Source organism: Glycine soja, chromosome 16 (assembly GCF_004193775.1).
Source record: "Glycine soja cultivar W05 chromosome 16, ASM419377v2, whole genome shotgun sequence".
NCBI lineage: Eukaryota > Viridiplantae > Streptophyta > Magnoliopsida > Fabales > Fabaceae > Glycine > Glycine soja.
Window position 1 is genome coordinate 8,717,704 of NC_041017.1, and position 15,732 is coordinate 8,733,435.

The following is a 15,732-nucleotide window of genomic DNA, read 5'->3' on the forward strand; positions in this document are numbered from 1 at the left end:
TAATGTGTTTTATATTTAATAATCAATTTATATATAATAATAAATTTAATTATTAGATATGGGTTGAGTTGAGTAAAAAAATAGAATTCATTATTCACTTACAAAAATCTAATCTCATATAATTAAATCGAGTTGAATCACACATAAACTTAATTTCATGAATTCCTCTGAGGAAAAGGAGATCACAACTTAATTTGATAATAGTGTTGGCTTGATTGCTTGAAAAAATTATATAGGTGTCATAATTTAATTTAATAAGACAACAGTATATTTAAGTATGAATTAGCATCCCCGGTCCTATTTTGCCCGAGGTTAAAGAGAAGATAGACAATTTTTCTTAATATTTTATTTGAAGATGGTGGTAGTGTAAATACATTCCGTCGTTTTAATCCCATCTAAGCTAAAAAAAACTTATTCAATCGTTACCGCTAATCGATCCCTTTTGGTCCCAAATCTTTGATATTGTTTTTTCCCATAAATGTTGTTACACATTTCTTTTATGTTTATGGATGAGTGCTCTTGGGTTTTTTATTATTATTTTTAAGTACTACTTTTTTTTACTATTTACATTTTTGTCAACTTTAGAATTCTTTTTCTATATGTTTTCCTAATACTAAAAAATATTTGGGAAAACAAATAATGGCTGCTAATAATTAACATAGCTAAACTCTGATTCTCCCGCAATTAGTGGTGAGGCAAGAAAAGAAGATTCTCTCTATCTAATCAGAAAAGAAAGATAAACTAAAGAAAGAGAAATCGTCTTCGTCCTATAAATATATTACAACAATTCATTCAATTAAGAGACATAGAAAGTATAGGAAAAATAGTAAAATTGAGACAAAATTTCAAATTAGTATTACTATCTCTCCTAAATAATTTCTAAAATAAATAAATCATATAAGCAATGCTTAAAATATCAGAATCATATTAAATAATCTGTTAAATATTAAAAAAGTCAAATTAATTTCTATACAAGAATAAAATATATTAATGTAAAATTAAATTAATAGATATTTAATACTTTAAGGAATATTTATATAATTTTATTATTTAAAGAATTATTCAGGAGAAAAAGTCAATATTTAAAAACCAAATTTGATACAGTAATTTATTTGTAAATTAAAATTAGTGATTTGATAGAAAAAAAATGTTATGTAAACTATTGTATAATTTTATCTCACTTAAAATGTAGATCCTATATCAATAATTAGGCAAAATTGAGCCCACCACGATAAAGAATTCTCCACATAAACTTATAAAGTACGAGTCAAATACATCTTTATCAAATTCTTCTATAGTGGTACGTAGCTAGCTAAACCACGTGAGCTCCAACAAAACCATTACTAAAGAAATATAATCATGAACATTATCTTTCCAATATCATTATTAACAACTTCCATTTCATAATTACACATATATATTCCACCTACTCTCCTCTCCAAGCTTCTATTCAAATCCCATTTGAGAATCAACCAACACCACCTCAACACAAAAACATAATTAACATGTCTTCAAGTTCCGGTACTAGTGCCACGCCTTACCCCATCAAAACGATTGTCGTTTTGGTTCAAGAAAACCGTTCCTTTGACCACATGTTGGGATGGATGAAGTCCCTCAACCCGGAAATTGACGGGGTCACCGGTTTGGAGTCAAACCAGGTTTCCACATTCGATCCAAACTCGAACCGGGTTTACTTCGGCGACCAGTCCGGGTTTGAAGAACCGGATCCAGGTCACACGGTTGAGGATGTCTACGAGCAAGTTTTTGGCGAGCCGTGGAGTGAATCCTCGGCGGCAAATAAACTGTCCCCGAGGATGAAAGGTTTTGCCCAAAATTCGGCAAAGCAAAAGAAGGGATCAACGGCGGAAACGGTGATGAATGGCTATAAACCGGATTTATTACCGGTTTACAAAGAGTTGGTTAAGGAATTTGCTGTCTGTGATAGGTGGTTTGCTTCGGTTCCCGGTCCGACCCAACCGAACCGGCTTTACGTGCACTCTGCGACGTCGCATGGATTGACCACACAGGACACGAAGAAACTTATTGGAGGCTTGCCACAGAAGACTATATTCGATTCTTTGGACGAAAATGGGTTCAGCTTTGGAATATATTATCAGTACCCGCCATCCACTCTTTTTTTTAGGTCAGTCACTTGCCATCATCTTACTCTCTATCTTTATTATTGCCATTAAATCTTTTGATAGTTATAAAAATAGTTTTTTTTACTTTAATTTTTTTATTTAAATGAAAAACTTAATTAGAATATTTTGAGAATATATAATTTCATACCATTATTTAATCATAAATTATCATACATTGTAATATTATTAAATTTTGTAATAATTTTTTAAAATTATACTTAAAATAAAGTTTAATTAACTGTGATTTTTTTTACGTTAATCTCATAAAATTAAACTTTTATAATACTTAATTATGCATTTTATTATTTTTTTTCTCTTTTTATGTATATTTTATCTTAATATAAAGTATTCATTCAATGCATGCTTGCTTCTTAAATACTATTATCTTTTTATAGTTAAACTCTTTTGCATTTATTGAGTAATGGATAGATTTTTTCGGTACAACAACGGATACATTGAGAATATCGGCGAAGCTATCAAACAAAAACTAGACGTTAATTTGGATCCAAATCCCAATAATAAACCAACACAATTGTGTAGAAAAAATGACACAACTCGGCGACTCGCACATGCATATGTTCATTATGTAGATGTAGATTCCAAAACTGATGATTATTTTATATTTTATATATTCTGAATGTTTCTCTTTACATTGGCATAACCAGTGTTTCTTATATTATTAATGAAAAAGCTAATGTAAAGTAGCATTCATATTAATTGGTTCACAATTGAACTTAAAAAGAAATATGTTTGTTTCAAATAGTCATTAGAAAAATTAATCAGCTTAACAAAGTTTTGTTTTATTTTATGACGACCTCGTCTCAGACTGGGCCTTAAGTAGTCAGGATAAATCTTCTCAACTAAAAAAAAAAAAAGAACGTATATTTTGTGTTGAGAGTATGTACTCAATAGATATGTTACACAAACTCTGTGCTCAGTTCTTGCTATACGCTTGAATGATACACATGAGAACTTGGTTTTTCCTAATTAGGCCTAGTTAGATGGTACACAATTCTAGGGGTTTAACTATTTAATGAAAGGGAAAAAACAATAGGGAGAGAAAATCTGGATAAAGATACATTTTCTTTTGTATGAAAAATATTTTGTATTTTGTGCTCAAACAAAATTGTAGTTATTATGGCTGTGTTTGTGAAATCATTTCATTTAACTGAAGGTAACAGATTTTTCTCAAATTTAAAGCAATAGGGGGGTTATTTTTGTGTTTGTGTCTAGGAATGTGTGTTTAATTTTCTCTATTAAACAAATTTTCAATCGGTATCCAAACAAATTATTTCCTCTAGATTTATATATAAATAAAAATAATGAATTTCACATTATATAAGAAAGTTATTAATTAGTTCATATCATTTAATTTTCATAATTTTAAATAAAAATGAAATAATTTTTAAAATGTCTCTCGTTGTACTTTACTTTTACGAATAAATAATAATAATTAAAAATAAAATTAAAATTAAATGAATGATATTTTAAGAATGATAATATTAAATAAGATAATTAATTAAATTTACTTATATTTAAATCCAACATATAATATTGTTTTTTGTTTATATAAGAGTCTAAAACGAATATATAATGTATATGTTATTTTTTCACACCTGTTGATAAATAAATCTTTAATTTCATCAAAATTTCAGAAATCTTAGGAAATTGAAATACATAGACAACTTTCATCAATTCGATTTAAAGTTCAAGAAACAGTGCAAAGAAGGGAAACTGCCAAACTACGTGGTGATTGAGCAAAGATACTTTGACTTGTTATCACTGCCAGCGAACGATGACCATCCATCCCATGATGTTGCTGAGGGGCAAAAATTTGTGAAAGAAGTGTATGAGGCACTAAGAGCTAGTCCCCAGTGGAATGAAATGTTGTTTGTGATTATATACGATGAGCATGGCGGGTTTTATGATCACGTGCCAACCCCTGTGGATGGAGTGCCTAGCCCAGATGACATTGCTGGTCCTGAACCATTCAAGTTTCAGTTTGATAGACTTGGTGTTAGGGTTCCTACCATCATTATTTCTCCATGGATCGAGGCAGGAAAAGGTATGATGAACATATATGTATAGTTTATTGACTTTGGAATTTGGATGATGTCTCAAAATGTTTGTCAAGATATATAAATGAAAATTAAGTTTGTTGATCCCATTAAAGAATACACTGTTAGGAAAAACAAAGTACATGCATGTGAAAAATAAAAATGAGGTATGATGATTGAGAGAGAACACATGACTGATTAATCAAAATGCTTTTCCTTTTTTATGGTTTACACAATAAGAAGTGCACCGACGAATTCAAAATAGGCACGGATAATATTAATTTACTTAATCAACTTCTATGTGTTAAATTTCCATTTTCACTCTTAAGAGAAACTTTAATACATATCTTAAAGTTAAAGAAATTTGAAAATACGATTGGAACATGCAAATGATTTCTTATAGACCTTTTATAGATATTACTTTAACTATTAAAAAATCCGAGTCAAAATAGGGTTCTTTTGCCCATTCTACTCCTTTAGATACCTCATGAAGTATTTGATGGTTTTTTTTTGTTCTGGATAGCTATAAATACTCTACTACACTGATTTTGTAAAAATTAAATTAAAATACTAGTACAACATAAATACTCTACTACACTGATTTTGTAAAAATTAAATTAAATTACTAGTACAACATAAATACTCTACTACACTGATTTTGTAAAAATTAAAGTAAATTACTAGTACAACATTAATTCTTTTAATCTTTTTTAGATGGTCTAATTCTTTTAATCTTAAATAAGGATATAATTGGAAAAATATTAATTAATTTCTAAAACATAAATACTTTACAAATAAAATTAAAAATTTAAACATTAACGGAGAGAGTAATAATTAAGTCACTATGTTGTATATAGTGTTGCACGAACCTTCGGGGCCATTCCCAACATCACAGTATGAGCATTCATCAATACCAGCAACTGTTAAGAAAATATTCAATCTACCTCAGTTTTTGACAAAGCGAGACGCATGGGCTGGAACACTCGAAGATCTCTTATCTCTAAGCACCCCACGTACTGATTGTCCAGGTCATATCTCTATCTTTTCTTTCGTTTTTCCTTTTTACTTATTAAACAGATAGATTTTCACTTTTTTATTGAATAACCTAATACAATAAAACTCGAAAACTCACATCAATTGGTCACTTATGAAAATAAAACCAGTCTTAACATTATTCAAACTACACTTTCATATTAGTCTTTAGCAAAAGGAATAATAAAACACGCTTAAATAATGTAAAAACTAATCATTAGTTAAATATATTAAAATCAATATAAACACAGAAAACACTATATATAGGTTTATATTTGTCACTATATAGTGCATATATACATTACGATTGGTTTATTTTTTATGATTTCTGTTACGAATTTCCAGTGAAATTGCCTGACCCCGTCAAACTGCGAGAGGCTGCTTCCGCGGAACAACAAACGCAATTGAGTGAATTTCAAGAAGATTTGATATATATGGCAGCAACTCTAAATGGGGATCATAATAAGAGTATATACCACAAGCTAACTGAGAACTTAACTGTTTCGGAGGCAGTGAAATACTGTGAAGATGCATTTGGAACATTCTTGAATGAGTGTGAGAAAGCAAAGAAAAGTAATAGAATTGATGGATCTGAAATTGTTTATTGTGCTAGACCGCATACGGCACCACAATCCAAAAATTTCTGGCACAAGATGCTGTCATGTATATTATGTAATTGATAGTTAAATATATTTTGGCTAAATATGTTTGAGATCATGATATATATCTTATTTTTATTTTAAATTTCTAATAGATATTTTTGCTATTTTGAGTATCTAATATATTAAAAGTTTTGTTTCAAGTTTTTATTGTAAATTAAGAGATGATATAGCTCCACAATTCTAACAATTCTTTCAATATGTATTAATCATTGAGATAGTAACACAGTATCATTTGACTGACGGCATATACCTCGTAACAAAATTTTTAATATATCAGAAATTTAGACTAACAAAAAGTTTATCAGGAACTCAAAATAAAATTCATATATATATATATATATATAATAATAATAATGTACAACTTATAAAGAATTTACTTGCACAAAATTAAACAATGATAAACTGAAACAATTATGTAATCATACACAATGTGTCTCAATGGCCCTTAACATATAAACATGGATGTACTAAAATCATTACAACTGTTTGCTAGAAAGATAAAATATTCATCGCCCCTCAAAATATTACACAGTATCATCAAAAGGATTAATACAACAAAATATCATGACACTGAGTATAGAAATTTTTCCATCCCATATATACATAAAAAAGGGAAAACAATCCTACACTCAGAGCAGTCACTACCCAAGACCCACAAACTACCTAGGGTGAAGTCATATTATCAGAAAAGTCACTCTCGTCTCTTGAGGAATCTCATTCCTCATCGGTCGAAACCATCACTCCCCCGGATATCTCTTCACTGCAAACACCCCTGTAGAAAGCTATCTCGGATGGCGTGAGATCCTCATCATCGATAAAATCTCCCACATCCTTGTTGATTTTGACGGCTGTATCCTAACAGAAGGTAGATCTAATGACCCTCCCATTAGAATCATACCTAATGAAGTGTCGCAAGAACCGCAATGGGTTGTCTGGCCATTCAAATCCTAAGTAAGTGTGGTAGGTGATAACATGGTTAATGTCATGCCGACGAGTACACTCGAAAGGAACGTGATACATAGTGTGTGTGCCTCTACAGTGATCGGTGGTATCTGGGGTTCATCTAACAACAAAAGTGGCACCGGTTGTAACTAAAGTTCCCGTGGAGGGGCGCCTCTTCCCCCACCTTATAATTGTAGTGGTATCTACCAATCCACGTGAGCATCCTCTACGGATGCTCCATGACTTGCTCCTGAAAAGTTGTTGGTTGTAGGGGTTGTTAGTGCTTAGCACTACTGAGTTTAAAAAGGTTGGCTAAGATTTTGTTAAAACATAAGCACTTAGACAATGAAGGAAAGCTGGAGTTGCTGCACATGATGTCCAACGTTATGTCAAGGAATAAGATCGGGCTGCATAATGCACAAGGCAAGATAAAATGTCAAGTGATGAATTGAAGTTGAAGGATCCACGATGTCGGATACAATGTCCTGACATCCTGCTCGAGAATACTGGAAGTGCTGTACAATGCAAGATAAAAGTCAAGTGAAGCATTGAAGCTGCAGGATCCAAGATGTCGGATACGATGTCCTGACATCTGGCCCGATAATACTGGACATATAAATCTGTTATATCTTTAACAGATTATTGTGCAGTTAGCAAGAGATTAGAAGATCTATCTTTAGGAACGAATTAAAAGATCATTAAAGTTCGAATTTCAAAGTAGAAGAGTTCGTTCAGGGATTAAAGATTAAAGATTAAAGATTCAAACTAAAAGATCAAAAGTTATCTTTTAGTTCTTTAACTGCAGATTTTTCAGAAGAAGATAGATCTCCTCCAGCATCAAGAACTTGCAGCCCAGAATCGTACACGGCTATATAATCATGGAGGCTGCACGAGTTCTGTACCAAGTCCGGGATTAAAGAGTTATTTTGTGAGTTTTGGGACTTGAGTGATTTGTGAGCCACCTTGATGGTATACTAACATCAAGTGTTGGACCTGAGTGTGTAGAGTTGATCTCTTGTGTGTAGAGTTGATCTCTATTGTGTAGGGTTGATCCCATTTGTTCAGAGTTGATCTCTGGTGTGTCTTTGAATTAATTGTAAACACGGGAGTGTGAGTGAGAGGGAGTGAGCAGAGGTTCTCATATCTAAGAAGTGGTTCTTAGGTAGAGATCGCACGGGTAGTGGTTAGGTGAGAAGGTTGTAAACAGGGGTTGTTAGACCTTGAACTAACACTATTGAGAGTGGATTTCCTCCCTGGCTTGGTAGCCCCCAGATGTAGGTGAGGTTGCACCGAACTGGGTAAACAATTCTCTTGTGTTATTACTTGTTTAATCTGTTCATACGGACACACATAAACTGCATGTTCTGAAGCGTGATGTCGTGACATCCTGTACGACATCTGTCCCCTGGTATCAGAATTTCAATTGGTATCAGAGCCAACACTCGAAATCACAGAGTGAGATCTGGGGAGATAAATTCTGATGAACATGGAGAAAGAAGGAGGACCAGTGAACAGACCACCAATTCTTGATGGAAGCAACTATGAATACTGGAAAGCAAGAATGGTGGCCTTCCTCAAATCACTGGATAGCAGAACCTGGAAAGCTGTCATCAAAGGCTGGGAACATCCCAAGATGCTGGACACAGAAGGAAAGCCCACTGATGAATTGAAGCCAGAAGAAGACTGGACTAAAGAAGAGGACGAATTGGCACTTGGAAACTCCAAAGCTTTGAATGCACTATTCAATGGAGTTGACAAGAACATCTTCAGACTGATCAACACTTGCACAGTGGCCAAAGATGTATGGGAGATCCTGAAAATCACTCATGAAGGAACCTCCAAAGTGAAGATGTCCAGATTGCAACTCTTGGCTACAAAATTCGAAAATCTGAAGATGAAGGAGGAAGAGTGTATTCATGACTTCCACATGAACATTCTTGAAATTGCCAATGCTTGCACTGCCTTGGGAGAGAGGATAACAGATGAAAAGCTGGTGAGAAAGATCCTCAGATCCTTGCCTAAGAGATTTGACATGAAAGTCACTGCAATAGAGGAGGCCCAAGACATTTGCAACATGAGAGTGGATGAACTCATTGGTTCCCTTCAAACCTTTGAGCTAGGACTCTCGGATGGGGCTGAAAAGAAGAGCAAAAACTTGGCATTCATGTCCAATGATGAAGGAGAAGAAGATGAGTATGACCTGGATACTGATGAAGGTCTGACAAAAGCAGTTGTGCTCCTTGGAAAGCAGTTCAACAAAGTGATGAGCAGAATGGACAGGAGGCAGAAGCCACATGTCCAGAACATCCCTTTCGACATCAGGAAAGGCAGTAAATACCAGAAAAGATCAGATGTAAAGCCCAGTCACAGCAAAGGAATTCAATGCCATGGGTGTGAAGGCTATGGACACATCATAGCTGAATGTCCCACTCATCTCAAGAAGCAGAGGAAAGGACTTTCTGTATGTCGATCTGATACAGAGAGTGAACAGGAAAGTGACTCTGACAGAGATGAGAATGCACTCACTGGGAGATTTGAAACTGCTGAAGATTCAAGTGATACTGACAGTGAAATCACTTTTGATGAGCTTGCTACATCCTATAGAGAACTATGCATCAGAAGTGAGAAGATTCTTCAGCAGGAAGCACAACTGAAGAAGATCATTGCAGATCTGGAGGCTGAGAAGGAGGCACATAAAGAGGAGATCTCTGAGCTTAAAGGAGAAGTCGGTTTTCTGAACTCTAAATTGGAAAACATGACCAAATCAATAAAGATGCTGAATAAAGGCTCAGATACGCTTGATGAGGTGCTGCTGCTTGGAAAAAATGCTGGAAACCAGAGAGGACTTGGATTTAATCCTAAGTCTGCTGGCAGAACGACCATGACAGAATTTGTTCCTGCCAAAAACAGGACTGGAGCCACGATGTCACAACATCGGTCTCGACATCATGGAACGCAGCAGAAAAAGAGCAAAAGAAAGAAGTGGAGGTGTCACTACTGTGGCAAGTATGGTCACATAAAGCCCTTTTGCTATCATCTACATGGCCATCCACATCATGGAACTCAAAGTAGCAACAGCAGAAAGAAGATGATGTGGGTTCCAAAACACAAGGCTGTCAGTCTTGTTGTTCATACTTCACTTAGAGCATCAGCTAAGGAAGATTGGTACCTAGATAGCGGCTGTTCCCGACACATGACAGGAGTCAAAGAATTCCTGCTGAACATTGAGCCCTGCTCCACTAGTTATGTGACATTTGGAGATGGCTCTAAAGGAAAGATCATTGGAATGGGAAAGCTAGTTCATGATGGACTTCCTAGTCTGAACAAAGTACTGCTGGTGAAGGGACTGACTGCAAACTTGATCAGCATCAGTCAGCTGTGTGATGAAGGATTCAATGTAAACTTCACAAAGTCAGAATGCTTGGTGACAAATGAGAAGAGTGAAGTTCTAATGAAGGGCAGCAGGTCAAAGGACAATTGTTACCTATGGACACCCCAAGAAACCAGCTACTCCTCCACATGTCTATCCTCCAAAGAAGATGAAGTCAGAATATGGGATCAAAGATTTGGACATCTGCGCTTAAGAGGCATAAAGAAAATCATTGACAAAGGTGCTGTTAGAGACATTCCCAATCTGAAAATAGAAGAAGGCAGAATCTGTGGTGAATGTCAGATTGGAAAGCAAGTCAAGATGTCCCACCAGAAGCTTCAACATCAGACCACTTCCAGGGTGCTGGAACTACATCACATGGATTTGATGGGGCCTATGCAGGTTGAAAGCCTTGGAGGAAAGAGGTATGCCTATGTTGGTGTGGATGATTTCTCCAGATTTACCTGGGTCAACTTTATCAGAGAGAAATCAGACACCTCTGCAACTGTCAAGCACTTCCACATCTTTGGAAGTCCATGTTACATTTTGGCAGATAGAGAGCAAAGGAGAAAGATGGATCCCAAGAGTGATGCAGGAATATTCCTGGGATACTCTACAAACAGCAGAGCATATAGAGTATTCAATTCCAGAACCAGAACAGTGATGGAATCCATCAATATGGTTGTTGATGATCTGTCTCCAGCAAGAAAGAAGGATGTCGAAGAAGATGTCAGAACATCGGGAGACAATGTAGCAGATGCAGCTAAAAGTGGAGAAAATGCAGAAAACTCTGATTCTGCTACAGATGGATCAAACATCAACCAACCTGGCAAGAGACCCTCCATTAGAATCCAGAAAATGCATCCCAAGGAGCTGATTATAGGAGATCCAAACAGAGGAGTCACTACAAGATCAAGGGAGATTGAAATTGTCTCCAACTCATGCTTTATCTCCAGAATTGAGCCCAAGAATGTGAAAGAGGCACTGACTGATGAGTTCTGGATCAATGCTATGCATGAAGAAGTCTATGTGGAGCAGCCAAAGGGATTTGCAGATCCAACTCATCCAAATCATGTATACAGGCTCAAGAAGGCTCTCTATGGATTGAAGCAAGCTCCAAGAGCTTGGTATGAAAGGCTGACAAAGTTCCTTACTCAGCAAGGGTATAGGAAGGGAGGAATTGACAAGACTCTCTTTGTCAAACAAGATGCTGAAAACTTGATGATTGCACAGATATATGTTGATGACATTGTGTTTGGAGGGATGTCGAATGAGATGCTTCGACATTTTGTCCAACAGATGCAATCTGAATTTGAGATGAGTCTTGTTGGAGAGCTGACTTATTTTCTGGGACTCCAAGTGAAGCAGATGGAAGACTCCATGTTCCTCTCTCAAAGCAAGTATGCAAAGAACATTGTCAAGAAGTTTGGGATGGAGAATGCCAGTCATAAAAGGACACCTGCACCTACTCACTTGAAGCTGTCAAAGGATGAAGCAGGCACCAGTGTTGATCAAAGTTTGTACAGAAGCATGATTGGGAGCTTATTATATTTAACAGCTAGCAGACCCGACATCACCTATGCAGTGGGTGTTTGTGCAAGATATCAAGCCAATCCCAAGATAAGTCACTTGAATCAAGTAAAGAGAATTCTGAAATATGTAAATGGCACTAGTGACTATGGGATTATGTACTGTCATTGTTCAAATCCAATGCTGGTTGGGTATTGTGATGCTGATTGGGCTGGAAGTGCAGATGACAGAAAAAGCACTTCTGGTGGATGCTTCTATTTGGGAACCAATCTTATTTCATGGTTCAGCAAGAAGCAGAACTGTGTGTCCCTATCTACCGCAGAAGCAGAGTATATTGCAGCAGGAAGCAGCTGTTCACAACTAGTTTGGATGAAGCAGATGCTCAAAGAGTATAATGTCGAACAAGATGTCATGACATTATACTGTGACAACTTGAGTGCTATTAATATTTCGAAAAATCCTGTGCAACACAGCAGAACCAAGCACATTGACATCAGACATCACTATATCAGAGAGCTTGTTGATGATAAAGTTATCACACTGGAGCATGTTGACACTGAGGAACAAATAGCAGATATTTTCACAAAGGCATTGGATGCAAAACAGTTTGAAAAACTGAGGGGCAAGCTGGGCATTTGTCTGCTAGAGGAATTGTAGCAACTACTGATATCTGAACGTGCCCAAACGAATCACTTAACATTAATAGCACGTTCACTACTGAATCAAAGCAAATTCGACCGTTGCTTCACACGGCCCTCTACATTCCTCAGTCAAATTTATATATTAGTGATAATCTCGTTTTCAGCATTTCCCAACAGCTCTCAGAAATCTGCTAAACCATTCCAAACGCTCTGCTTTTCCATGGATACCTCACCAAAAGAAACTGCAGCTTCTGGTTCACCATCTGTCCCATCATCTCCACACCAGGAACAACCTGAATTCAACATCCAACCCATCCAAATTATTCCTGGTCAAGCCTCTGTCCCTGAGAAACTGGTTCCCAGAAGACCACAGGGAGTGAAGATTGCTGAAAACCCTAGCCCTGCAACGAGTCCTAGGGAAGTAGACACGGAGATGGACAAGAAAATACGCAGCATTGTGAGTAGCATCGTGAAAGACGCCTCTGTTCCTGAAGCTGATGAAGATGTCCCAACATCGTCCAACCCAAATGTTTCTGTGCCTGATGTCAAGAAAGATGTTCCAACATCTTCCGCTCCAAATGCTGAAGCACTCCCTTCACCCAGTGAAGAGGGATCAACTGAGGAAGATGATCAAGCCGCAGAGGAGACTCCTGCACCACGGGCACCAGAACCTGCTCCAGGTGATCTCATTGACTTAGAAGAAGTCGAATCTGATGAAGAACCCATTGCCAACAGGTTGGCACCTGGCATTGCAGAAAGGTTACAAAGCAGAAAAGGGAAGACCCCCATTAAGAGGTCTGGACGAATCAAAACAATGGCCCAGAAGAAGAGTACTCCAATCACTCCTGCCACATCCAGAAGAAGCAAGGTTGCTATCCCCTCCAAGAAGAGGAAAGAAATTTCCTCATCCGATTCTGATAAGGATGTCGAACTAGATGTCTCGACATCTAAGAAGGCCAAGACTTCAGGGAAAAAGGTGCCTGGAAATGTCCCTGATGCACCATTGGACAACATCTCTTTCCACTCCATTGGCAATGTTGAAAAGTGGAAATATGTGTATCAACGCAGACTTGCGGTTGAGAGAGAACTGGGAAGAGATGCCTTGGATTGCAAGGAGATCATGGACCTCATCAAGGCTGCTGGACTGCTGAAGACTGTCAGCAAGTTGGGAGATTGCTATGAAGGCTTAGTCAGGGAATTCATTGTAAACATTCCCTCTGACATATCTAACAGAAAAAGTGATGAGTATCAAAAGGTGTTTGTCAGAGGAAAGTGTGTTAAATTCTCCCCTGCTGTGATTAACAAGTATCTGGGCAGACCTACTGATGGAGTGATAGATATTGCTGTTTCTGAGCATCAAATTGCCAAGGAAATCACTGCCAAACAAGTCCAGCATTGGCCAAAGAAAGGGAAGCTTTCAGCAGGAAAGCTAAGTGTGAAGTATGCCATTCTGCACAGGATTGGAGCTGCAAACTGGGTTCCCACCAATCATACTTCCACTGTTGCCACAGGTTTGGGTAAATTTCTGTATGCTGTTGGAACCAAATCCAAATTTAATTTTGGAAACTATATCTTTGATCAAACTGTTAAGCATTCAGAATCTTTTGCTATCAAATTACCCATTGCCTTCCCTACTGTATTGTGTGGCATTATGTTGAGTCAGCATCCCAATATGTTAAACTACACTGACTCTATGATGAAGAGAGAATCTCCTCTATCCCTGCATTACAAACTGTTTGAAGGGACACATGTCCCAGACATTGTCTCGACATCTGTCTCGACATCAGGGAAAGCTGCTGCTTCAGGTGCTGTGTCCAAGGATGCTCTGATTGCTGAACTCAAGGACACATGCAAGGTGCTGGAAGCAACCATCAAAGCCACCACAGAGAAGAAGATGGAGCTAGAACTGCTGATCAAAAGGCTCTCAGAGAGTGGCATTGATGATGAAGAAGCAGCTGAGGAAGAAGGAGAAGCAGCTGAAGAAGAAGAAGAAGCTGCTGAGGAAGAGGAAGATGCAGCAGAAGAGACAGAATCCGATGATGATTCTGAAGCCACCCCATGATCATCAGACCTTCAATTTTGTTTTTACTTTTATTAGATATAGGGGCATGTTCCTTTGAACAATTCATTGTTATTGGTCTGTACTATTTGCACATTAATTTCATGCATCCTACTTTTGCCAAATTTATGTCTAAAAAGGGGGAGTAATAGTATTATGCTTGCTATTATGCATGATTCTGAGTAGTAGGATACTATGTATGATGTATGGCAGTAGGAAACGATGTATGCATGATTCATGATTTTGAGGGGGAGCTGTATGACGTTGAGGGGGAGACTGCTGCTGCTGATGATGACTGATGATTGATGTAAGCTACTAGAAGATGCTGCAGTAGGAGCATGAAGACAGGGGGAGCAGATAGCGGATGTCACATGAGATGTCTCGACATCCTGGAAAAGACTAGTAGCTGATAGAAGATGAAGCAGTAAGCATGGAGACAGGGGGAGCAGAAGCAGAAAGCTGATGTCACGCGAGATGTCTTGACATCCTGGAGAAGACTTGTAGATTAGCAACTTGAAGAATTTCCGCTGTGCTTGATTACTCTGAAAATGGAAGTTGCTGATCCCACATGCATAACTGCTCGTACCTGCTCAGGAAGTGTCTAAGTATGTTTTAGACAAAATTTGCCAAAGGGGGAGATTGTTAGTGCTTAGCACTACTGAGTTTAAAAAGGTTGGCTAAGATTTTGTTAAAACATAAGCACTTAGACAATGAAGGAAAGCTGGAGTTGCTGCACATGATGTCCAACGTTATGTCAAGGAATAAGATCGGGCTGCATAATGCACAAGGCAAGATAAAATGTCAAGTGATGAATTGAAGTTGAAGGATCCACGATGTCGGATACAATGTCCTGACATCCTGCTCGAGAATACTGGAAGTGCTGTACAATGCAAGATAAAAGTCAAGTGAAGCATTGAAGCTGCAGGATCCAAGATGTCGGATACGATGTCCTGACATCTGGCCCGATAATACTGGACATATAAATCTGTTATATCTTTAACAGATTATTGTGCAGTTAGCAAGAGATTAGAAGATCTATCTTTAGGAACGAATTAAAAGATCATTAAAGTTCGAATTTCAAAGTAGAAGAGTTCGTTCAGGGATTAAAGATTAAAGATTAAAGATTCAAACTAAAAGATCAAAAGTTATCTTTTAGTTCTTTAACTGCAGATTTTTCAGAAGAAGATAGATCTCCTCCAGCATCAAGAACTTGCAGCCCAGAATCGTACACGGCTATATAATCATGGAGGCTGCACGAGTTCTGTACCAAGTCCGGGATTAAAGAGTTATTTTGTGAG

The 15,732-nt window shown here is 37.1% G+C and overlaps 1 protein-coding gene across 1 annotated transcript; it reads left to right on the forward strand.

Moving 5' to 3' along the window:
• The first annotated feature begins 1,322 nt into the window (after positions 1 to 1,322).
• Positions 1,323 to 5,996, forward strand: LOC114389222 (non-specific phospholipase C4-like). The gene is made up of 4 exons (XM_028349849.1): positions 1,323 to 2,143; positions 3,797 to 4,206; positions 5,056 to 5,226; positions 5,576 to 5,996. The coding sequence occupies exons 1-4, from the start codon at positions 1,506 to 1,508 to the stop codon at positions 5,908 to 5,910; spliced, it is 1,554 nt and encodes a 517-aa protein (XP_028205650.1). The 5' UTR covers positions 1,323 to 1,505; the 3' UTR covers positions 5,911 to 5,996.
• Positions 5,997 to 15,732: the final 9,736 nt, after the last annotated feature.